The 25,669-nt window shown below is 34.0% G+C and overlaps 1 protein-coding gene across 1 annotated transcript; it reads left to right on the top strand.

Moving 5' to 3' along the window:
* The first annotated feature begins 531 nt into the window (after positions 1 to 531).
* Positions 532 to 25,669, top strand: LOC126832156 (uncharacterized). The gene is made up of 5 exons (XM_050562857.2): positions 532 to 992; positions 7,111 to 7,201; positions 23,039 to 23,148; positions 24,177 to 24,308; positions 24,957 to 25,669. Exons 1-5 carry the CDS (start codon positions 768 to 770, stop codon positions 25,197 to 25,199), a joined length of 801 nt encoding a protein of 266 aa, XP_050418814.1. The 5' UTR covers positions 532 to 767; the 3' UTR covers positions 25,200 to 25,669.

Here is a 25,669-nt window from a genome sequence, read left to right as displayed (position 1 = left end):
GGGGTTGATGGTCCATTCAACACAAACTATGTGTTTTTATTAATAAATCGCTGGTGATTAGGAGACTTTAGCAGGTGGGGAGAAACGGACGACCCAGAGAAAATCCATAAGTTTAGGCAAGACGACCACACTCCGTGTTTCGTGCTTGTGTGATCGAAACCATGCCACCTGGCGCAATGACAGACCTTATGATCAAGAGCATTTCACCCACCACATATTTAAGAATGGACGGGGAAAATTGCCTCAGCCACCACCCTAGAGCACAGTTAAAGCTTTAAACTTAATATTTCGCACCCACTTCCAAATTTCATTCTATTTTTGATTTATTATCTTAAAACATCAATGTAAGTGTTATAACTCTATTTAACTTCCGTATTCTTGGTAAAGTAAATGAAAAAAAAAGTCTTCGTATAGTAACTTACTTGAAGGAGTAATCTAGAAGTGTCCGTTTCGTCACAAGGATGGATTAATTTTGATTGGTCGATTTCTGACGTAGCCACGTGATCGCCCATTCATACAGACGAGAGTTGAACATGTGTCGTCTGCATTAAGTAAATGTTGTAGGACGGCTTCGTACGCTAAGCTTTCCTATGCTGTGAATGAATGAATGTGGTGGCTTCTAGTAATGTTAATCGCTTAGTAACACGCCTTTGGATCAACAACTTTGATCTTTTTAGCGTTATTTAACGTTTGCCTTTCAAGTTTAATACAGTAGCACCCTTTGTGGATTACCGGTGTTGTTTCAGTGATATTAATTCTAAAGAACAATGAAAGACCAGGCTTGTTCCGACTTCGTGTTCATGCCTTTAAAAAGTGAAAAGGTTTCGAAAAACTCGAGAGGTGGCACTCCTGAGATACACAGTAACAGTGAAACGTCAACGACAGAGTCGTCAGAAGACAGTATGGTGCGTTCCAAGATCGTTGTCGTAGGAGATTGTAACTGCGGAAAAACTTCTTTAATACAGCGGTATGTGAAAGGAGATTATAGCGAGGTATGTAGTAAACTTATTCGTATTTTCGGTGTTCTAATACATGTACACCGCCCTTTCTTATCATGGCTAACTGTTTGCCTTCTGCTAACAAGTGTGTATGAACATGTATATTTACTTAAGACACATTCAAGTATTTGGTTCAAAGGAGCCATGCGTGATTTTGAAATGAAAAAGGTCTCCATATTGCAAAACGTTGTCTAGCTCATATATTATCCATTTTCATTGATTAACTAAGTTAAATTATATAGTAAAATTCCTTATAACAGACATGATTTCTACCATAAAGTCTTCCAATATTCTATTCAAGGGTTTGGTTAGTAGGTTAGAGGGAGGCTTGGGGAATTTTATTTTGCGTCGTTTTCCTTGTTGTTAGAATATTTATCACATTTGGTTATGTTTCTTTAATAACACACTAACTTTTATAGTGGGATTAATAATGAGGCTTAGAAATTATTCCTAGATTGTAGGGTATTTTTTCAGAAAATAATGTGAGTAAATTCCCCAAATTATACAGCCTTTTATAAAAAGCGTAAGCCAATTCAACAAAGACATTTTGTGCATTGACAGAGTTGACAACTTGAGATTTTTATCGCTATTATTTATATAACTGTAAAGAAAATAATAGACATATGAAATGCATTCATCTCACAGTTACACCGACTTAAAGGTTCTCATTCATTCAATCATATCCTTGACATTAAAATATAATAGAGGACTACATTTTATTCGTGAGAGCGGCATTAAGTATAGCGGTAACTTCATATAATAAACTTCGTTTTGATCCGTTTATGTCATATTTATTGTATCCCGATTACATACAAAGTTATACCTAAGCGTTGGAACTCTCTCATGAATAAATAGGCACATTCTTTTGATAGTCAGTTGCCCCCTTTTTTAAAAAGAAAAGCCAACAAAATGAATAATTTTATTTACATGTATTGTAGGGACATTGAAACTCACCCACATCCGACCATGATAACTTTATATATAAAACAAACTAGTGTTCTTATTGAAAACAACCCATACACATTCAAATAATGCCTCTTAGTCTACTGTTGTATGTCATTTAATATTCGTTTGGGTTAATGTTTCTTTTCGTAGGGGGTGTAAAAGTAATGGTCATCGACAATAGTGTAATGTTTATTACAAAGACTAGACAAAATACACCGTCATAATAACAATAAACCGTCAACTGGGCATTACAATACGTAAGGGTACATAAAAAGAACTGTTATAATTACGTATTTTGGGTGTATATAACCGTCCGGTGAACCCCAAACGAATAACGAGTTTCCCATTTCCTGTGTAATCAACCGAACAGTAAATCCAATGTACGGTATATAAATCATAGATAACGAATTTCATCACGGGTTATGCCCGATAGCTCACAGTTCTGTCTTATTTCAGCAGACAAGGTAATTGGAATTTCCCAAAATAAGATCCTCATTTCGAAGGGCAATCATGCAGCTCAGCCAAAGTAATGAAATCGTAATGAAATACGGAGACGTTAATAAAGACAGTGCATATAGGCTCGAGGCATAGGTAGCCATATTTTCAGTTAAGAGAAACTGCATGGAGTATTCAAACCGAATAGCGGATTTCTGGGTCCCCATTTGAAAAGTAATGAAATGTTACGGCGAACAATTATTACATATTATATGAAACCATGTTTACATGTTAGCAAATTACCACATTCTGAGTTTGTAATTACTCTTCTACTATCCATTAATATGAAACGGACCACACGCATAATCCTGTATAAACATCGGTGTCAACGAGTGTGTCAGAAAATCTGGATTGCATAATGCCAATGTACGGCTTTAGTTGTTGGTAGTTATATGATCATGCATTTTGAATTCAGTTTTCGTTTTATTTGTTAGTCGAAACTATTGTGTCGAGTGTCACATCATTAAAGACCCCTTTCTGCGGTGGTTTTAAAGTTAAGTTTTTTACACCAATACATTGACTACTTTTATGTTGAGGAACCAACCAAGTTTCAGAGTTTCGGTGGATGCTACGCCAATATAGCTAGAATCTTAGGGTAACATTTATAATTGGTATTCAAGAAAATAAGTAAAAAACAAAACATTTTCCATCTTTTTGGGCTTGAATGCTTCTAATCTGCAAAATGTCTTAAGAGTATTCAGATAGAAGGTATTTTAACTTATGTGCAAATTTAAATTTAAGGAATATATATGACTTTACACAAATCCTTTTTTTTGCGTGTTCGTGACTATAGCAATTATCTATACAAGCTCGAGTTTGTAAGGAAATGGCCACTTGAAACATAACCTTAATTTTCAAAGCCAGTTACAAACACTTGTAAACAGTCTTTTGTAACGTTATCACTTGTACTCGGGTGCTACATGCTGAGAGTCGAAGAGATCATATTAATAGTTTTAATGAAATTCCCACCAAACTATTGAAATATTTGATTACATTTAAAAAAAAAAATAATAAAAAAATAAAAACAGAGCAAGTTTAATGGTGTATTTGAACTGGCTTGACTTGCTATACATAATATTTCTTGGTACACATTTATTTTAAGCCATGATGTAACGACATTCTAATGTTTTTGTATGTTGGAGATTCTATACGACGAGTTTACATATTAAGGCAAATTAAATGAATTGTGGTGTAACATCCGGCTTTTTTTCACTATCCGATTTAATCAATGCATTTCAATTAAACCCAACAGCTGTATTATACCCCGTTCCCCGATTACAAATCCCCCTTCGCGTAAATACAGAGCCCAACCCAAACCTGGTTTAGATCAATGATATACTTAAGTTAGGCCTGATTTAAAAAACAAATGTGCAATGATTATTCAAATTACACTAGAACCGTAATTGCAATGAATTATTCTTGGAAACATATCATCGTGTCAGTTTTATCATCCCGTTTAGGAGTGCCCGTGTTTTAAATAAAATAAAATTAATGAATGACGGATTCATATTAATGATAAGTCATCCTGCCGTAAAATGATATACAACAATGTCTTCGCTCTATTAATTTCAAGATTTACCCAAAACCAGTTTCTTTTCATTGAAAAACCACAAAGAGGTTGTGTTAGTCTATACGTACATGTAGCAGACAGCCCAACCACTTCAGTGACTGCCAATTCGAGATCATTCATTTACTCTCCATTCAAGCCATATCTTAATCAATTACATGACTTTTCAATGTGATCTATTTTATCGGTCTCTCCAGCTATCTTTTAGACAACGATTATGTCAACCATACAAGTATGTCCTTATTTAAAATACCGTATCTCCCATATGAAATTAAATCAATAACGATTAAGCACAATATTCGGCACGTAGACCATTTTAATCTTTCATTCAGTAACTTTATCGTTATATGTACAGAAATATCATTCACCCCAGAAGCTTAGAACATCGAATTTATTCGTTCATAAAACTTAGTTTATATCCATATTTCATATTTTATCGCAGGTATTAAAAATTCATGCATAAATTCGAGATTATTTCAATATAACAGTTATCTCATACTGGTCTATAACTTATTCTATATTCTATGCACAAACCACTAAAACTCGCCAACCACTTTTATTGGGTATTTTTGTATTAATCGTAAGTACCAGCTTTTGTGATGCAACTGCAATGAACGAAGTCTTCTGACTGGAGAGTTTTGGGATTGTTTGAATCACAAGCTATCTTCCATAACTCGGGAGTATGCATAAAGTGCCATTTGCCGAACGAATGTCTCTTTAGACCAGCAATGGTAGATATATATTTAGACTATTTGATTGATGAACGCGATGAATTCTTGTTCTCAACTGGGGGACCAGACTTACTTTGATCTATGAACCCGCCAGATAAAGATTTACCAGAAACCTATTTCTGAAACAATTTCTTGACGCAAATTAATGTCTTTGCTTAAAGTTTACAGATGAAGTCGTTTGTCTTAGTGATAATTTTACTTTCGAGAATAACTATTATTCATTGACTAGATATAACAAGAAACCGTCAAGCGTGTCAAAACATGTTTTATTTCAATAATAAAATACACCGTCTAGAAAATATAGGTTATCATTGTCATTCATTGTGATATTAACTTACGCCTACATATATAGTGCATAACATCTGACTTATGAAAATATTAGTCTCGCGCTCTCTCTACATTTGAGTATACTTCGGTATTGTGAATTTTATATATAATATACATATAAATGAAAAAGATTTCCAGGCCAGTCAAAAAGCCAGATCATCCCGATGCCAAATTCATCAGGAACAGATAGCAATGGAATGGTCGTTGATAGAACATCACCGTAAAATTTCACACATTCACTTACTATCTCTAGACATTTCACCGCTGGTCAAAGCTAATCAGTATAACAATTTGTCACCACGGGGGAATTAGGCTCTAATCACCACAAGTAGGATTTATCACTGATAAAACGCTCTTTTGTTTCAATTAATTATCCATATTCCGATCAGTCAGTAGCCAGGATCAAACACCAAGCTACTGATATCTCTTGGAACAGGCGAAGATCATCTTGTCCAGAATTCTTGTTGAATAACAGCTATTACATTGTGATATAATTCTTTTGATCTCACGATGTAAAGTGGCGTAAAGCTAAATATTACAACTTTATTAAAAACTTCAAAGGTTACAACCATGTTAAGCCCAGATTAGTACTTGCAGAAACAAAATTATAGATATGTTCACCCGCGATTAGCTAGGGATTATAGTTATAGTGGTTTAATTAGGAAATGAATTTGTGAAGAGCCAAATAATCTTCTTTAGTCAACAAGAGATAAGTATGTGGTAGATATTTTGCCTGGGGTGTTGTGTTTTGATTGAATGGTGATAACACCGTTACTAATCCACGAGGGGGACGTGCGGTTAACAAATTCTTTTATACCGCAGGCCTTCGTATTCTTCTAATGTTCTTGTTCTTAAATCTACAGTTAAATCCCGAATTTGATTATCGATAAAGTATGGCTATTAAAACAGCAGACAGCTGCACCTGGAAGCGAAGACGGTAGCACCCAGTATAATATTTCCAACTACAATAGATTCAGTAGGTCATGTAAATGTCGAAAAGGCACTCCTTGCATAACTAACATTGCCGCGAATTGAACCATCGTCCTGTAGGTCGTTTTCTTACTATTAACTTATCGTCACTCACAATACAGATTACATACATGTACGTAAGCGAATATGTTGTTAGCAGTGTAAGTCTATGTGAAAATACTTGAACCGAAATGAATGTATCACTTCCACCGTGCAACATATTATCTACATAGTCACCATTCGTGATGGTGTCCACAGGAATGAAGAGGATGGAATTACTCCATCTTGAAACCAGTCGGAACAGATTGACAAAAATCTGAGCAATTTTGACCTTTTTTATCTGTTAGAACCACAGAAATGTCTCAGTAGCCAGTATCTATTGTAGAAATATTGACTTCGCAATAATATGAATTTAATTTTCTTAACTTAAGACCCTTTATTGACCACCTTAAATACCAAGGTTTGCAATCTGGTAAAAGCATTTATTATTTAGCCGATGACTTGCTTATATTCAGTAATATATTTTACTTGCATGGTTCAGCACTCAAAATGGAGTAGGTATTATTGCCCCAGTCACCAAGATTTCTTCAAATTATGTAAACATTTGGTACCATAACTCATCACACTATAGCAGTAATTCATACACAAACTCTTATAATTAGTGGTATACACTTAATTGGCATTTCCTGGACCGCATGCTTGCTTCTGACGTAAAACCAGTCGCTTATGATCATAATGAAATGTTTGTATGTTAATTTATTTTTACACGTTTGGGGGGAAACTAGTTTAATTTGACACACCAAAAATATACGTACATTTACCTACTACTTATATATATGCCAAAACAACTGGATAATATGAATATTGGTTATGTTACACGTGTGCGTTTAATTAAAAAACCTAAAACGTTGAGAACGTTTTAATTCAAAGCATTCTCAACGTTTTTTTTGTGTTTTGTTTGTTTTAAATCAATGTAACATAATACAAAGCAAACATATTTTGATACTTTGACATTCTTTAAGGTTGTAGTTATGTATATGTTATTTGGATTGATGAAATAAATTTATTTTCTTTTCAGGATTACAAACCAACGGGATTTGACACGTTTTCTACAACATACAACGTATCGGAAACGTACAAAATACAGATTACCATTTGGGACACATCAGGTTCGTATTTCGTTTCCGTTTTTTATTCCGTATTTTGATAATGTCAAGAGTGTATTGATCACAATGGTTGCTGTTTTCTTGTCATCAAGCATTGTTAGAAAAAAAGTTCTTTCAAAACATGTTCATAATACCATATGTAATGAAGAAAAAAGATATCTCTAATATAAAAGTTTAGCAGACATTGTGTCTACGGCTTCTTTTATCTCGGCAAACTAACAATTTGGTAGAAGCTCTTAGCATTGGGCACTATTAAATACTTCTAATGTCATTTTAAATACACACATGTTACTCAACCAGTCAAATTTACATCATTATACAATCTCCATATAAATAAAATTGCTAATGTATTTTATAGATTATTTAATAGACCTTTGGCTTTCGACAATCACAATAATTCAAACTTCGTGCATTTTTTTATTAAATGCCAGATCGTTATATGCATATCATATTCATCGTAACATATTTTAGAAAATATTTTAGCCCGAACAAATTGAATCTAAACCGATTTAATGTTTCACGAAAACGCCTCATATTTTATTAACCTTAATTGTGAGTAATGCCGAATCCATTGATGCTTACTCCTTTTCCAAAATACCCATCTTCGTTCATTCTGGTTGGGGAAATGAAATAAGAATATTCATAATGCTAAACACCCTGAGTAAGAGATTAAAAAGAACGATTAATGGCTGTGAAAATATTTTAAATGAATCCTCTCGATTCTTCATCGGTACAACAGTACCCTATTAACAATTATCAGGAGACGGTGTTAAGTATATCGTTACATACAGATAACACATGTTAATGCTTTAACTTTGTACCAGACGCATTATAAACACTTGACTTTTTAAATCAATTCAAATTGCCGATAATGAGTCCTACATAAACAAAGCAAGTTCATCTGTGGTCTAGAACACCAGGATTTGAACCTTTGGCAGCCTCCAAAATCCTGACTGACATGTGGCAGTGACGACTGTGAACGTTAATTATCGTGATGTGACGTGGGGTGCTTGTGATCGTAAACTTGCCATCATCAACATAAGATTGTTAATTATCGCTAATGTTACACCTATTAACACCCTGTAAATATTCACTTCTGTATGTCAGCACTAATTTGTTCCGTATACATGTATTCTTTTTCAATCTGCACGAAGGGTTCATGATGACGTACATGTAATCACAGAATAGCTCGATAATTACTAATATAATGATTATTTTTTCAATGGCATTGCCGTTAAACATTAAAACAAAAGTGCAATAAACTCGTGTTAGCTACACATTGCTGAGAAGTATCAAAACAGAAGAATACCCTGTTCAGTGTACGATACCCGTCACGACTGATAACCTAATGGGGCGATCGTTTGAATTTGTACTTACCGTTCCTTACCCTGTTAAATGTACATGTATATAATATTTCAAATACTGCATGCTTTAGTAAGATGATTTTGGACGAAAGTGCAAATTGCAAAGAACAATTCCATAAGAATACCATAATAACTTGTGGGTGTCATCATCAAATAGAAAGAGTGAACAAAATTTAGGTTAATGAAACCAAATTAGTCATGATGGTCTTTTCTTAATTAATGAATCAGTTCCTCCAGGCGAATCATTTGTACTTTTGCCAAATGTCTCTGTTAATTATGATATTATACTCACAATTAGGCTAATTGGTTTTTGTTTCTAGCAGACAGAACTCAAAGAGGAAAGTATAAAAAATAGGACGTTTGTGTTACATAGGATATTGATGGATCAATCAAAAAAAAAACCTACACGTGTGACTTTATTGCCATTTTCCGTTCTGATAGATCAAGGGGAATATGTCTTTGATTATGAAGTAAGAACGAATGTCAGAATGGTCTGACTTTAAACAGAAACAAATGTCCGATTTAGTTCATGCGGGTTAATTTAACATATATTCATAATATTAAAATAACTTTTGTTATCAATACGAATATTGAATTTCTCATTAATAAATACACAATATTATAATAATTTTTGATTTCTTAACACTAGGGAGTTGCGGTTGCTCAGTGAGTAAGGCACTGACTCGATCACTAACCAGTAGGTGTAGGGTTCGATCCCAGGATTGACCGAAGATTGCCAAAAGCGTAATTTTCCTTGTCACTGGTGCAGGATGGAGGGTCTGACAAGGAACATTGTCTAGTCGTTCTGATGGGACGCAAATACGACATGTTGTGTACATAAAAGGGTCTTTGATAATTGGAATTCAATTAGTGCCCGGAAAACATTTCCCTTATAGTCCTTTTGGAGCATAAAATCAAAAAGTTAAACACCATTTCATTCATTCAATTTCAGTGGTTGGAAAATGACCAAACTATAAGCTCGTCTTCTATATTCGACTGTTTGTTTTCAACTGTTAAAATTCTGAACGGAATCCAATTTATTGATTCAGTTTATATTTTGTAAAAACTTCTGCATCTTAAAGGGATCAATAAGTATTGCCTCTTGGCGATTAAAATTGCAATATTAATGTCACGGCATCAATGTTTAAATGTTATGAAACATTTTCTACAAATCATTGATTTTCCAATATCGAAAACCCTAAAGGATATCTTTTAGAAATTTGTCTTTGTGGTCCCGTGACCGGATTCGTTTAATACCGATGTTTTTGTCTATTTTTGACGTTCTCAGTAAACATTGCAACAAAGCAGTTCTTGTAATTTCTGAGTTCCAATGGTTGAGCAGGAAAGGCATGGTTTCCTTGGGATGTATAAATAACAATTGAAAGCACTTTTCCTCGAGCTGTTTCATACATTCTTGACACCCTCTATTGGAGTCTGGGAAATAAACTCGTATAGATTACAGTTCAATGTTATCTGAAGAGCATATCTTGGCCATCTTTGTTCTTTTGGAAACAAAAAATCGTTCATGAATGGCTAAGAGAAGTAGCGTAATTTTGATGCATTGTAAAAAAAAATGTTAGAAAGGCACGGTGTCGTATAAAATCTGTTCAAGATATTATGTCATCTCTGTTTTTTGGTTGTTTTTTTTGGTTTTTTTTTTTTGTTTTGTTATTTTTTGTGAAAACATAAATGAGTTCGTTGTATCGCCCGAAGCCTCCTAAATGCATTTTTATTCTAGATGTTCTAAAAGAACCAATCCAGCATGAATAAATCTTTTTGCTAGCATATCTTGAACTGTGATCTGAAGACAAACATTAAGCACATGCCCTTAGGTTTGATTTGGATTTAACAACTTATACAAAGAAGGCTACACATGACAACGGTAAAGATCTTTATACACGCACGATATATTGTTAGCAATTCGAGTGGCTAGTTTTCTCCTACTTGGGGACTACCATATTCATGTAGTTAATACTGATAATAGCTAATTATAATATAACAAACCACTCGAAGAGCCCAGACCGTGAATTTACAAGTTTTGACTGGTATTAGTTACATGATAGACATATTATCAAGAGTATGAAAAGGTTAAATTTAGGGTGTACTCTTTTTCTATATATAACGTTGTGCTATGTGTGTACAAACCAGTGATTATGTTCCATATAAATTGTGTCGTGTTTCTTACTTTTCGAGTCTAAAACAAATACCGTTTTCATTAGCCCAGTCGGTTACGTTAAACCCCATTTAATTTCATTTCTTAAACAAATATGTGATTTCAATGTGCGAATTTATTACCTTTCCTGCTATTCTGTATTTTTGGGATTCCACTTTTATAGTTTAATTGCTGATACTCGATAATTTGGACGATTTGATTAGATTTCAAATTAGAATTGGGTAAAAGAAACTTGTATATTTCATTCAATAAAATCGAGTAATTTAGTCATATATCAGTTTTATTGAGGACATCTTGTCAAGTTAATGGTGGTTATACGGATTTTTTTAATTTGAATACTACTATACTATGACCATTAAGCAGAACGTGTTTGTATCGACATCGTTAACTTGCAAACAGATTGATTTGTTAGAGGAATGAGGCCGAGGATGAATAATGTCATCATTAACTTTACTTTTATATATTAGTGTCAGAAGTAACATAGTTTGTTTCTTGTAAATATTGGACACCATACAAGTTGTAAGAGCTTCATCCATAGCCTTAAATAGCCTGATCTGTATTTGTCTAAGGTTTATTGTTTACTTCAAACTGGTTCAATCAATATCCAAAATCTCGTTTAACCTCTCCATTGATCGGGTTGTGTTCGTTTATTGCCCAGCTTGTTGATAGCAAACAGCGAACTATTATTTCACCTGTTATCACAGCAGGAATCGAAGGAGCAAAGACCTGTTTTATAGGTATAATCTGATAGTCTTGACCGTAAATACATCTACCTGTACATACATGTAGTAATCTAATACCCCACTGGTATATTTGTTTATGTTTTGGGACTTTCGTTGTGTGTGAAATGAATAGATCAAAAGTTTGTTTCTACTAGACAGGAAAGAGGAGTCCAGCCCATATTTCTAATTCGCTTTCTCTTTGTAGAAAACTTAGTACCACTTTCTATTTGATAAGTTGATAGATTACATATCAGTATGTTCAAAAGAGTCTGTCAATCTCAAATTGTACTCTTTGGATTATTATTATTTTTAACTTTTTTTTCTTAAAAGTAAGTAAGGTCAATGGGAAAATCGGTGAAAAACCCCTTCAGAAAATGAGGTAAAGAAAAACATTAAGCTTATGATAATAGCATTCATATCAGTTGTTCGTATGATGGATGATAACATTAATTTATGAATTGACAAATATCAATTGTTCGTATGACTTTATTATCAAAATTCACTAATGTACCATAATATGTGGGTCATTTAAAAAAGGGTATTCTATTTGTTATCGTGAGAGTTGGGTTGTGTAAAACGAATGATCAGTCATCCAAAATGCATTCTGATTAGATTGAGGCCCACCTCAATACTAATAAATCACAATGTGTATCGCCAGGGGCCAGTATAAATAACCACTTATATTTTTTTATCCTTTAAATTGTGTCGTACATCAGTGAGTAAGTGGGTTAATAAAACACTATACTCTACAGAGATCATAGTTGATCTGGGTAACCACAAGTCAAGAAGTTGTCAAAAATCTGTTACCCTATACCCATGACCTTTAGCTTAACCCCCATTGATAAACATATTTATGCTGTCTGGAATTGCCTTGATGAGAATTTTAACGAGACTACTGTTACCCTTTAAGTTTATCATTAAGCTTCTGAGTTAAGAATTCCACATTATATTTAAATGTTATAAATAGTTGAGGTCTGAAATATTTGTACTATGTCGTTTATCTTTGTACGGTTTTGTGTTACGCTGGCTGTTTAATGACCAGTTTTGTGTTTTTTGTGGGATAACTATAATCCTATAAAAAAACAAGTGGTAGTTCAGGATTTCAAAATGTCCTTTTGTGAAATAAAATCTCCTTAATGTCTTAATGATGTTTCAGCGGTATACTCTGATTAACATATTGTTAAGTGTCGAGATTACCTATGGTGGTGTGGTAAGGACATTAGACTCATCACTTGAATGACCCGCTTTCGAGATTTTTCAAATCTTGGTCTCATTCAATTTGTTACGTTTTGTCGTTTTGATGGGGTTAAAAACCGAATGTCTTGTTTATGAATTAATTAAAAATTTCTTCGTAGCTTGAATTCAAAGAAGAGCTGACGGCAAGGTAGCTCTCCGGGACTTCCCCGCCCCCACCATTTTACAATGCACACATCGAAATAAAAACACGTTAAACCCCATTTTTCCCAGAAATCAAGTGATATGATTTTCGTAAATATGCGGTATCTACCACTGTCATTGTGTCAATTTGAATAAATGCACTGACGCTAAGTTCTAACGTACTCTTCAAATTAAAAGTGGTCTAAATACGGTAAAGGCACACCACTTGTGATTTATTGTCTTTTATTATGTCATACACTTACTCGTACATAATGTTTATCTAATCTTCTTCACCAACAAGAAAATTATCATAATTGAGCACCTGAGTATATAAACGAAGGTTTTAATTTCTGGCACAGATTTAGGCAAGCAAAAAATCAGCCACACTTCAAAACTTTGATGTTTGTGGTTGGCAAACAAATATCGCGAGTTAATGAATCTCTTATAAGAAAGGAAAATAAACTCTCTCTCAATTGTTTAGTTATGAAACACGTAACGTTGTTATTAGAATCACGTAATAGACACCGAGAACGTAGTTTGTATAGTATGGTCGTTTCATTTCACGTGTTCAGTATAGCATAAAGTCAATCTGAAAAACCGCATTACGACGATCAGTAACAATATTGTCTACTGATCTTGAAAATTAAATTATTTTTTAGTACACGAAGAACTACCGGAAAGCATATTAAAGCTATGGTGAAGATGGCGTCTGAGCATATTTTCGTTACTACTTGATTAAGTTCATTGCATCTACATGTACTGGATGCTTTATTATAACGTTGTTTTTCATTCCCAATTAGTCGGACAGGTTGATTAGTGATGCTAATGAAAACGTTAAGTACCCCAGTGATTGACTGATCCCTATCAGTAATGAATGGCACCTTCTTCCTTTAAGATACTGATTAGTTATTCTTGTCGACCTATGATTGTTTATTATAGAATTTATTATGTATAAGTTTCAGAAGGTGACCCACGTGTTAAGTCTATAAAGGTGTTAGTAGTTATCAAGGCTTATTATAACATGTTGTACTGCCTTAATCTCATAGACCATGTACTAAATTTAGTGAAAAGATATTCTTCCAAACATTATGTTAAAGTGTAGTTCATGTATCTTTTTTTATTAATATGATGTATATTATTTAGGGAGAGGAGTTTTACATAGGCTAATCCCATTCAAATATCCTGAATAAAAATACCATTTAAACAAATAAGAAAAAACCCCTCAAATATCTGCATAGCGCACTCATCACCTATTTCAAATTATCATACTAAAAATCAATACGATTACAAGAATAATTTTTATAATGCTTTAATACTTATTATGTTTTACTAGTAATTTGTATAATTTAACTTGTGAAAATTTACGCTCATGACTCAAGAATTTCCGGGAAACATATTATCCCACGTAGTTATTACTAAATTTCTTTTAAACAACATTCGAGGATAGGTGTGCTGTGATGTTCAACACCGTGTTTTATAAGGTCGGTGTTAGTTATTAATGAGCATGATACAGTATATGTCTAGTACAAGTAATTTCTAGGATGTTAGTAATGTTATGCCACCTGTTTTGTTAGATCTTAATGTATGGTTTGTGACAGTCAAAGAGACGGGATATTAGTATGTATATTCAGTAATTATCTCATAACATACATTTAATACTTAGGGGGAATTTTACATTTAATTTTGTTGTTTATTCCCCTTGCAATACACATGTGGAAGCGGAAATGTCATGTTAGGTTAACTCCGCATTGTAGTTATAAAATGTGCTGTATGAATTGAATAGGTATTTGAATATTGCTTCCCTATAGCCAATTCATAATTTAGTATTTTAAAAAGTAATTATTTTCAACCTAATATTCTTTTAAACGAAATTAAAGAAAATGTCACGGAAATATTGTCTGTTTTTCTTATAAGCCCTATGTCTGATTTAAATAGGACTATACTAATAACTATTCTTAAGATAAAGGCTTCTATATTTAATTAAACATGTAATACGGGTCTTCTCATTGCTTCGCTGCCCCTTTAGCACTACCATCCCAAATAGTTTCTTTAACCAACACAGCTATTTATGCATCGATTATAAGTGAAATGACCCAAAGAACATTTTGATTAATCACCAGCATATCTTGTCTACGAAAAAAGAAAACACCAGCCGAATGGTTTATGTTCTGTGTTTGTAAGTAAAAAAGCTAGCGAAGCCTTCAGAGTAGATACAAATATATCTCCATTGTAAGATTTATGTATAGGTCTTTTTATAGCTGCTCTTTAAACAAAGATATAGTACTGAAAAGTACCTTAACGTATTCTATTTACAGACATTTCTGATGATTTAAAGAAGTTCGTTTCTAGTACAATCTGTTATCTTTTCTTTGAAAAGTAGAAATACTTTATAGATATCTATACCCATTAAAACAACTTCTGGTTTTTTTTATCGTTTTGGCTAATAGAAAGATGACTTGTATTAAAAATTGACGGAGTTGACGTATGACGTTTTAAACATATGCGATGATCTGTATGGCCTGTCAAAGGAATAGGAACTTCTTAAGAAACAGAGATTTGATACTATCTTGATGATTCCCAACTCTATTCTAAACTAAGTAAAAAAATGTCATTGTGTTATTTTATACCTATTTATCAGAACGCTCTTGGTTTCTTTATCTACATTTTATGGGTAGTATTTTGGTTTAATCTGTTCAAAAGTTATACGTCTGCAACCTGTTCACAACGCCATCGCGCAGGTGGTGATCAGCGTTTATTAACTATGTGGCCAGGTTTGTGCAATCAGGCATTTTCTTTAAACTTTCTTTTCTGTGAATGAATGTTAAAAAAATCTTAACGCGGAAATTTTTGATAGGGATCTTCTAAGTCTCGGTAGACAGTATTCACTTAGATTGTTCCAATAAGCCGTCGTCACTATGCGCACTTTGAATACACGGATGTAGTATACCATCAGCCCATACGCAAATTAATATAATAAAAGTTACACAGTTCGATCAATCATTTGTTGAAATTCATTAAAAAATCAGCAAAGGCTCGATTCATCACCTGTGTAAGTAATTCTGTTGTTGCGGGTCCTGTCACTGTCAGACACAAATCAATCAAAAACATAGATGGCATTAGGTACATAAATCTATAATGCACGTTTATATTTATTTAAAAAGACGTTGACTGTCTTGAGTAAACTTTGTTAAACCATTTGTTGAATAATGTTATCAATACAAAAGAAACACAAACCCCTGGCTAATCCCGCGTCGAAATCTATATTTTAAATAGAAAGAGGGAGAGAAATGACAGTCATTCAACACAAACTAAGTAAGCTATATCTGGACTAACATGGGGTTATAACTTTATTTCCATAATTCGCTTACGCTTAGGGGGCGAAACTCCGTAGAACCAAACGGAAACCCACGAGCAAGACTGAAAACGAAACCACGATGCCTTGACTCAGAGCCACCCCACGCCTATATTAAATAAATTTTCGTGTAATTAAAATAGATTACAAGCAGCCCGTACCCTAATAATAAGAGGTAAATTAAGCTTACGGGTTGATATTCGTAGCAAATTTGTCTACTTTCGTCTTTATTTATTTATTTTTATTTATTTATTCTTCAAGTAAAGGTTACAACATGACAATAATTTGTTTACTTTCGCGAAGTGCAGTTGGGATAAACTTGCAATAGTTCAAGTTTCAAGTACACAGCATACATTTCACTTCCCGATCATAATCTCAGTTAATATGATACAACTATCTTTAAATGCCTGTCATTTGTTGTTTCCTTTTAATTTAAAGACTTACAGTGATGTAACACGGTGGACTGGGGTCATCCAGAACGAAATTAAATCGTGCCGACTAATAATCATAGGCTTATGGTGTTTTATAATACTCCCACATGGTGACCATGGCCCTGGGCTATTTACATTTTGTTGAATGGAACTTCAGCATTGTCCCTATCATCCTTTTCAAATTTGTGCACATAAACAAGATTGGACAATGCAGGCATTATTGTTGGTATGTCACCAGGCGGTCATTTTGGTATGGGTTTTGTTCGATTAGGTTTTGCCTTCGTGTCAACACTCAAATTTACCAATTGGTCTTTAATTACCATGTCTGTTGCAATTTGTGCACTGAAAGACACGATCGACTACTTGAGATTCTTTTCACCGGCAATTTACTTGCTGCAGTCAATCGTGCAAATTATTTCCAGTTCGCAGCTCATGAAATAGCCGACACATGGCTTAATTTAAAGCCAGCCTTAGACCGTATATCGCAATTTATAAAGTCAACACGTAATACGTAATCGATCAATCAAACGTATCCGGAATGCACCGGAAATTCGCGAGGGTTCTCTCTGGTAGGTAATCCTTTGGCTAAGGTTAAGAGATCGATGCCATTAAAAGACAAAGATGTTCGCCAATGAACCAATTAAACGTAGCGAATGGTCCAGAAATAAGTGAAAGGAATCCGTTCTATAATCATAGACTGTTCGTGGAGGCGTTTTATTTTTGGATGAGATATCGGTATTTAGAATTTCATCGAGTTCCGAATGTCTGCAAGATATGATATGTTTCGTTGCTGCGGGCGGAAACATAAGGTGCCATTTTAGACAAGAAATATTTGTGGTGTTAAACCTCGTAAAAGTCGGATGTATGGTTAGTTTGTGTTGGCGTTTAAATGCGAGAGGTCGGTCGACAATAGAAAATATCATCTTGTTATATACCCGATATACACTATATGTTTATGTACGTGGGCTACAGGGTCGGACCTGCCAAATAAATTAGCTCTTTCTTTACTGTACATAAGATTATCTTTGATCTAGCCCATGCTTTCACCCGCCTGTCTGCAGGTATGTTTGTTTATGCGCATACACTCCGTTTTCTCACCAATACTTGAAAAAACGTCCTTATCGTATAGTTAAAATGTAGGCGAAATATTTACAAATAGTATTTATGCAGGATTCCTGCTGATGTAGCTTCATTTATGCATTCCAGTAAAATTCGTTTGCATGTATAAATAGTGCAAAGTACTTTAATTTGTAAGAAAATGGCTATATTGTATAGATACTATCTACGAATATTACTTTCTTAAAAGATCTCTCATGTGGAAAATTTGGCCAGGTCAGCGTAAATTACGATCTGTTTTTCAATCGATTTAGTATTGTCCAGAGAATTTGTAGTATGTACGGTCAATTACACCAAATAAGTAATGTCTTGTCGTACAATACAACTGCATTTGTTTGTTATGATCTCGTCTCGACAGTTCAATGCCAGGGATAAATCTGGATTGGATAGTGTGATCACCAATCTTTGTAATTAACGATACATGAGCCTTTTCCTCACCCAAACCCGACCACAATGTCCGATTGAAACATGTTTCAATTGTATCTCCTTTGGTAATACATATGTATATATTGTGCTATCGTCCTGGTCTATCTGTGTTCTGTTGTGCAGAAAATATTCCCTGATATTGTTTATTGTGATAGGTTATGAACTACATGTGCATGTGTCGGTGCTAAAAGCCAAATACGTGGTAATTAATGGCGGCAGTTGTTGATTATAATAACCAGAATGTAAACAAAGACATGTGGTACATTTACTATGTTAACATGTTCTACAATCTTTCATTAGCAATTAACTTCATGTTAAAAGTGTTTTGCCTGTGTGTGTGTGTGTGTGAACTAGCTTTATTTAACGCCCGCTTCCACCGAAGTGATATCGCCGACAATGCCCACCCAATTGCTTATCCACTTTCCCTGCACCTTGTTAAAGGCACTATTCCAGATATATTTTAGTGAATAAAACTGGTGAATTCCTTTATGGAAGACCTGTAGTAAAAATTTATTTTAGTGTCGTGCAGCAACCTGAATCTGTGTAGTACTTTTCAAATTCAAAACATAAGAAAACATTAGCGATCACTTCCGAATGCTGAAATTTTTAGGCAGTCTATTTCCAAGCATTTTAGTGTATTATTTTGTATAATTAACTCCTGTTTTATCCTTGGGTATCCTGTGGGAAATATGGGACTTCGTCTTTAATTTAGAGGCGTTTAGATCCCGTGAAAAATTAAAAACTGTATACTCATTTTGCGCTACCTATTACCCCATCTTGAACTCAATACCAACATAAATACTTTAATATAACTAGCACCTTAAACCATATTTGTTCAAATAAAATTTGATTGTGTTTGTTAGGTAATTTTGCAACCAGGATACTTTCATAACCATGAAGGCCAACGGCTTGTTTTGTTACATTGTCCCGTTTCAGTTTTAGTAAATGTGCTTAATAACATTATTAAAGGCCCCAGGATTGGTTGTGAAATGTATTTATAACATTAATATACTTCCCCACTGACATTATTAGTGTCATTAATCCGGTTTTATTGCCTAACGGACTCACGCTGTATAGATGACGTCTTATCTCAGACTAACGGTCTGAAACCAGCTGGGAAAGAACTTGAGGATGTTACGTATGGCTGGTAGCACGCCTGTCCATATGGTGGGTGTCATCAACACATCTGCTGGAACGAGATGTTTATCACTCCATGACATTTCCCACAGTCCTTACACAACCAAACTACAGTATTTATATGAGATTCATAATATGGCATGGTGATGGAGTATCATCGACATAGATAAGCGTATCACTAAAACCAATCTGTATTTTTTTTAAAATCAGAACAGCAAATGGTGCCAACAATGGAAACGCGCATAATTTGCCATTTACGTGTAGTTTGGAAATTGTAAAATTTAATCTGTGCTAGAATCACAATGTCTCTCTGAAATATATTTTGTTTCAAAAATACCCAGAAAATTTCCATATTATGAGCTACCAATAATTAGTTTTAACAAGGACACGTTTATTTCTAAATGAAATTTCTATGTTATGCCAGCTGTTAGCTTTCTGCACGCTACATCAATTATGAATAATGGTTTAAAAAAGAAAAATTCACTATATTATATCCTTTGTCTAAATATTCAATTATATTGATTGTGAAATATAGCTGGAACATTATGTATGCCCGTTGAGAACACGTGCGTCGCGGATGGCAACAACTGAAACGGCAGTAAATTAATCTGATGTTTTGAAAAATGAAACTTAGTCGCGTGTTTGTGACTTGGTTATGCAACCATATCGACCGTGGCAATAAATTTTAATGATTTGTACTGAAATGCATTCCATATGTAGTTATGTGAACTATTCATATCCGTTTATAATCATTGACTTTCATCTGTAAACATGGTTACTTGTGTTCGTGAGAAAATGTACATTTTCAAACTTAAATTAAAGCTACTCATATTTATCGATTATTTGCACACTAATTATGCTAGAAATATTTGGTATACATGTACATTAATTTAATGCCGCTCATTGTCATTTCGGGGATTCTGAATCCTTTACACTATGATATTATAAACTTTGAATTTCTAAAAGGAATAACGGTTTAAATGTTTCAATTCCCTTCAATATTTTCAAAGATAATCTGATGAGTTGGAAATGCCGGAACATTCGTTATTTTCCGCAGACAGCATCAACATGGATACAATTTCAATTCCACATATCTTTGTAAATACTGAACGGAACTGAACCATTATTGGATAGGTATTCCTATCAGAGATCCACCTTTCATCATAGTGTTGTTTGCAATTCATTCCTATTGCTCAAAATGACGCTTCAGAACTTAGATAAAATGTTAAATTAATCAATTTTGAGTAAATTAAAGTGTCAACAATAAATGAAAGTGTTGACCAGCGGCTTTCAATTGCAAAGAATGTATATATGACATTATTTTGAAAGGCTCCCCAGATGAGCGAAAAGTACTTTAGAATGTTAAAATGTTATTAAACCAGTGTTGAAATCAGTTTGTGTCAGCATACCTTTTATCTTTTCATCGTTTACCGTGAAACAAAGTAGTGCAGCTTTACGGTTGTGCTAATATTTTTGTGCCAATATATATATATATATATATTACAAAACAAATCAAAATTCTTAAGATAAGAGACTGCAAATTACTTCAGACATTGACATAAGTATGACGCCTTGCATAGCATGCTGCTTCACACGCACACCCTAACCCCCATTTAAATTACTATCAGATTCGGAAATATGACGATAATGAAATATCGATATGATCAAAAACCACTTCTGACACCAAGTGATAAGTTTTATAAGATACCACCATGTGTTATTGATGAAAATATGTTATCTCGTGAGTAAAATACACATTAAACATAAAAAAATAGCGTCAGAAAGTTTGGATATAAACTATATCTTATCTGTTTGTGTTTCACGATTTTTGAAACATCACTTTTATGTAGACATTATCAGGCAGTGGTGTTATAATATACTGCAATTAGTCTTATTTTAGAGATATTATACAACTGGTGCTAATCACTGGCGGTCATCCAATTCATGATGTCGACATCCGATATTAAATCTAGTAGCAAAAAAAACCCACTTGAAATTCCCTGTCTGTAGTTCAGATAAGAGAGGTTTAGATCTCTCCTTTCTTTTAAGAGTCGCGCATGCATGCAAACATGGGTCATCTTGGACGAGTGTAACACCTCACATTCTGTAAAGAGTAGTTCTAATCAACTGCAAATAAGCCCCAATAAAAATTTAGAGAGTTTAAAGATCCTCTTGTTAATTTGAAAATAGGTCGAGATAAGAAGGAAACTCGTGATAAAGTTTAAGTAGAATGGACTGTCTCGCCGTACACATCTTGTTATGATTACCCTGTCCATGAACCTTCACCCGACTTTAGTAACGAAGTTGTTATCGCTCAATTACGCGATTCATAATTCACAAACACAAATTGATGTATTTTATCTGTTGAAAATAGTTTATTCGTGAATGAAATCATCTGCATATTCTCATAACCACAGTTATTACGATATATTGCATGAATAAATGAAGAATAAGTCAGTTTTGAAATCAGTACTTGTATAAATTAATCTCCTGTTACAATGATTTATGATCGTTTAATATCTTCAAAATGAGTGATCTGTCAAAAATAAAGCAACCCCCCCCCCCCCCCCCGGGGTTAAATTACAGAGTTTACCAAGCACACGAGAGCTTCCTTATAATTTACCCCCTTTGGCTTTTAAATCCGGTTAATTTGAAGTGGGGACGTATTTAAGTGTATTCTGGTGATTAGGAGAAAATATGCGCTAAGATGATCAAGATATCGGTTGATACAATCTACTCAACATAGCTAGAGTAAATTCAACAGTTACAGATAATTCGTAGCTCACAGCTAGATATTTTAAGTGCAGAAAACATATCCCTTCTTTAAAAAAAACTACCTGCCAGTTTCTATTTCGAGTTTTCACAGTTACACATGGTATTTATGGCATTTCCAAAAAACAACTGTTGACGTACAACTTGAGTTTTTTTATACTCGGCAACTTAAATAACACATGCACACAATTCCACTACATCTGCATTTTACTTTTACTATACTATGTAGTATTTCTTGATTAGCTTCTAGAAACAGAAAAAAGATGATAATTAGATTAAATGCAGAATATATATGCATGCGGTCAATGTAGGAACTGTTATTAGTGTGAGAAAATTCTTTAGTAATGCTGACTTACTTACAACTAAACACTAAACTACAAACTGTTCTACCATTTTTGGTCATGAACAATGAAAAGTGCCGGGTACGAGATCGTGTGTTTGCCCATTTCTTAGTAAAATACCTGGTAGCACTTCTCATATAGGTGGACAGTTCGTATCCAACAAATTGTTGTTCCTTGGGTGTAATATTAGGCATATATACATCTTTATATATATACATATACTTAGTGGTCCGTATCAAACCCAACAGTCTCTCAATTCAAATATCAACTCCATAAAAAACATAGCAAATGTCATAGGGCTTAAGGTGTTATTTCTCGTGTTTATATTAGATATTCACATTGTTGACACTCAGCTAAGCCACCCCATTCCCCCCCCCCCCAACAATAAAATATTATAGCCATTAATATTATTTGGTAACACCGCGGCGATAAATATGTTAATCCGTAAGTCCCATTTTAAGCATTAATGATAATATTTTTAAAGGAGTCATATCGGAATTCCTTGTTGGTACCCCTCATGATTTTGAACCACATATTGCATTGGAAGCCTAACCAATCCTTTTATCCATTAGTGATCGTCATAATTGTTATTTGACAAACGTTTAATGTCTTATATTTTTGCTTTTCAGGAGATGCTGGTTATGATCGAGTTCGACCTTTATCGTATTCAGAAGCAGATTTAGTTATGATGTGCTTCTCAGTTACGGATCCAGAATCGATGGATAATATTGTATCGAAGGTGTGTATCATTTTTGCATTACAGTAAATTTAATATTCTGCCCACCCCACACCACTCACTTCTTAACGTTAAGTGGAATCAGAATTTCCAACACGAAAATGAATATAATTTATTTCATATAATATAATTTTCAAAATTATCGAATATTCAAGAACTGGCTTACTTCGACCATAGCATTGTTAATGGTCATTTTGGAATCTGTCTTAAATTTAGAATACAATTTAATTCCTACATACCCTATATAACCTGAACTATTGAAATCAAAATCTCAAAAATCAGGAACTTCTATAAATGTAGTTTTAGTGGTTTCACTTTAAGATTGTCTTAAACATTCGACATTTTTATGTCATTAATATCTCAGATTATTACATTGATTAATTTAGTAATAGCTTAAAGATATAGTTATGATATCAAAGCCATCTATCAAAAAGCTCATGTTTAACATAAAATGGGCAATTAGTTATTTTCCCATAATTAATTATGACATGTGTTATGTGATAAATGTAATATTAATACCGAATGTCTACATAGGTCATTAATCGTTGCCTTATTTCACACGATCTACAAATAAATCTTTGTATGTAAATTGAAATCGTGCCACGGCAGCACCATTTCTAATGAGAATAATGTGTTATGCGCTCAATATTGTTTTAAAAATCCCATGCGTTATAGTACGGGGGTAGGGGTGGAGATAGGGTCGTTTAGAGTCCATCAACACAAACTAGATATTTCGGGACTAGCATATGGTACAATTGTAATTTGAATAATTCGCTTGCATGTAGGGGGCTTTAGCATTTGGGGGGGGGGGGCACGAGGTCATATTCCCTGTCACGTACAAGTGTGGGATCGAAACCATGGCACTTGACTCAATGACAGACCGAATGATCTGAGGCGCTGACATGATACCATTTAGCCACCCACCCCCAAATTAATTAGGAATCAAAGCCCAGAACAATATGATTCTGGTTGTATGAATTACTGATTTATAACACAGGCCTGTATATAAGTTTATTATTTGTGTATTTCAGTGGTTACCAGAAGTACGAGAATATTGTCCCAAACAACCAATAATGTTGGTAGGCTGTAAAACTGATCTCAGAAACGAACAGAAATCCTCCTCAGTCAGTTCCACTAAAAAACAAATCGTCACATACGATCAGGTTAGTAGAACAGTAATCCGAATTTGTTTTACAATTTCCCCACCGAGATCGATTTCTTGTTACATCCCAAATTTAATTGTCTGACATACCTACTTTTAAAGATTAGTTTGAAATGAAAAAGGCGACTGAAGACGTGAAACGAAGGTTTTAAGCAAAGTTTAGACCAATTTTCAAACAGCCGAAACCAAGTCACTTAAACAATTATTTAAAATAGCTCAAAATAATCTAGCTTAATGCATTGTGTTTATAGGAATTCTTGAAGTGCTTTTTAGAAAAAGTTCTTGCAAATTGGATGTACATGACAGCAAGGGTCTAATCTAATTTGATTGAGTTCTTTATATTCAAGGCATCTAGTTGAATTCATCACATAAGTGTTATGCGTGTCTCACTAACGTAATTCAGTTACCATGATCCAAAGCAGATATTGAACCCAATTAGTTAGAAGAAATGCCATCACCAAGAACATCATTCTAATTCAGAACTCGTCTATTCCAACTTATCCCGTTGCTCATTTGCATAGCTAACCGAAATTCCTTCATGCATTCTACAACTAATTTGCAAATTAATTGGATGAATCGGTTCTGTTTGTAAGTCAGTTAACATGCTTCTTAAGCAGCCATATTGATTATTTTCAATTTCTTTTTCCAGGGTCTCAAAACAGCTAAACACATAGGTGCACTCGTGTATTCAGAAACATCAGCAAAAACGTCATTAAAAAGTGTTAGTGACGTATTAGAGGTGGCAGCACTATCGTCTGCAGGAACAAAAAGTACAGACAGTCCAAATTTCCGCAAACAAAGATCTTTTATCCGACGTAAGCGCTTCAGTGGCGTTTCAGACGCAAAGACCCAACTTCGAAAGGAGGCTGTAAAAAGCTGTGTAGTCATGTGATCGGTGTTAGTGTATTACGTGTTCGTTCCTTGCATAGAAGACTTCTAGTCACGTGAAGTGATATTGACGCTATTTGTGGTAGTGCCGTCACGTGATGTGACGTTAGCGTGATCTCAGATCGCCTATATTTGTATAACAAATAATAATTCTAACTTATTAATAAATGTGATATGAAAACTTTCTTAGCCACTGACGTTAAAGGTTCATTATATATAACCGAACCTTTTATCAATGTTCTGTTGAGGTTTTTTTTCTGTTTTGACTGTATTAAGGAATGTACTATTTATATTGTTTCGAGTCGGAGAGTGCTTTGTATATAGGGTATATGATATATGTTATATTTACCCTATTATTGTGTATATGGAGAGATAGAGTTGCTGTTGTTGCATAGCAGTCAGAACACAATTAATTGCGTGCAATAGCATATTATATTATAAACACTTGTTTTATATAAAAGCCTACAAAAATTC

This window comes from Patella vulgata, chromosome 9 (assembly GCF_932274485.2).
Source record: "Patella vulgata chromosome 9, xgPatVulg1.2, whole genome shotgun sequence".
Taxonomy (NCBI): Eukaryota; Metazoa; Mollusca; class Gastropoda; family Patellidae; genus Patella; species Patella vulgata.
The sequence above is the reverse complement of the archived record's forward strand: the minus strand, read 5'-3'. Positions and strand labels throughout refer to the sequence as shown.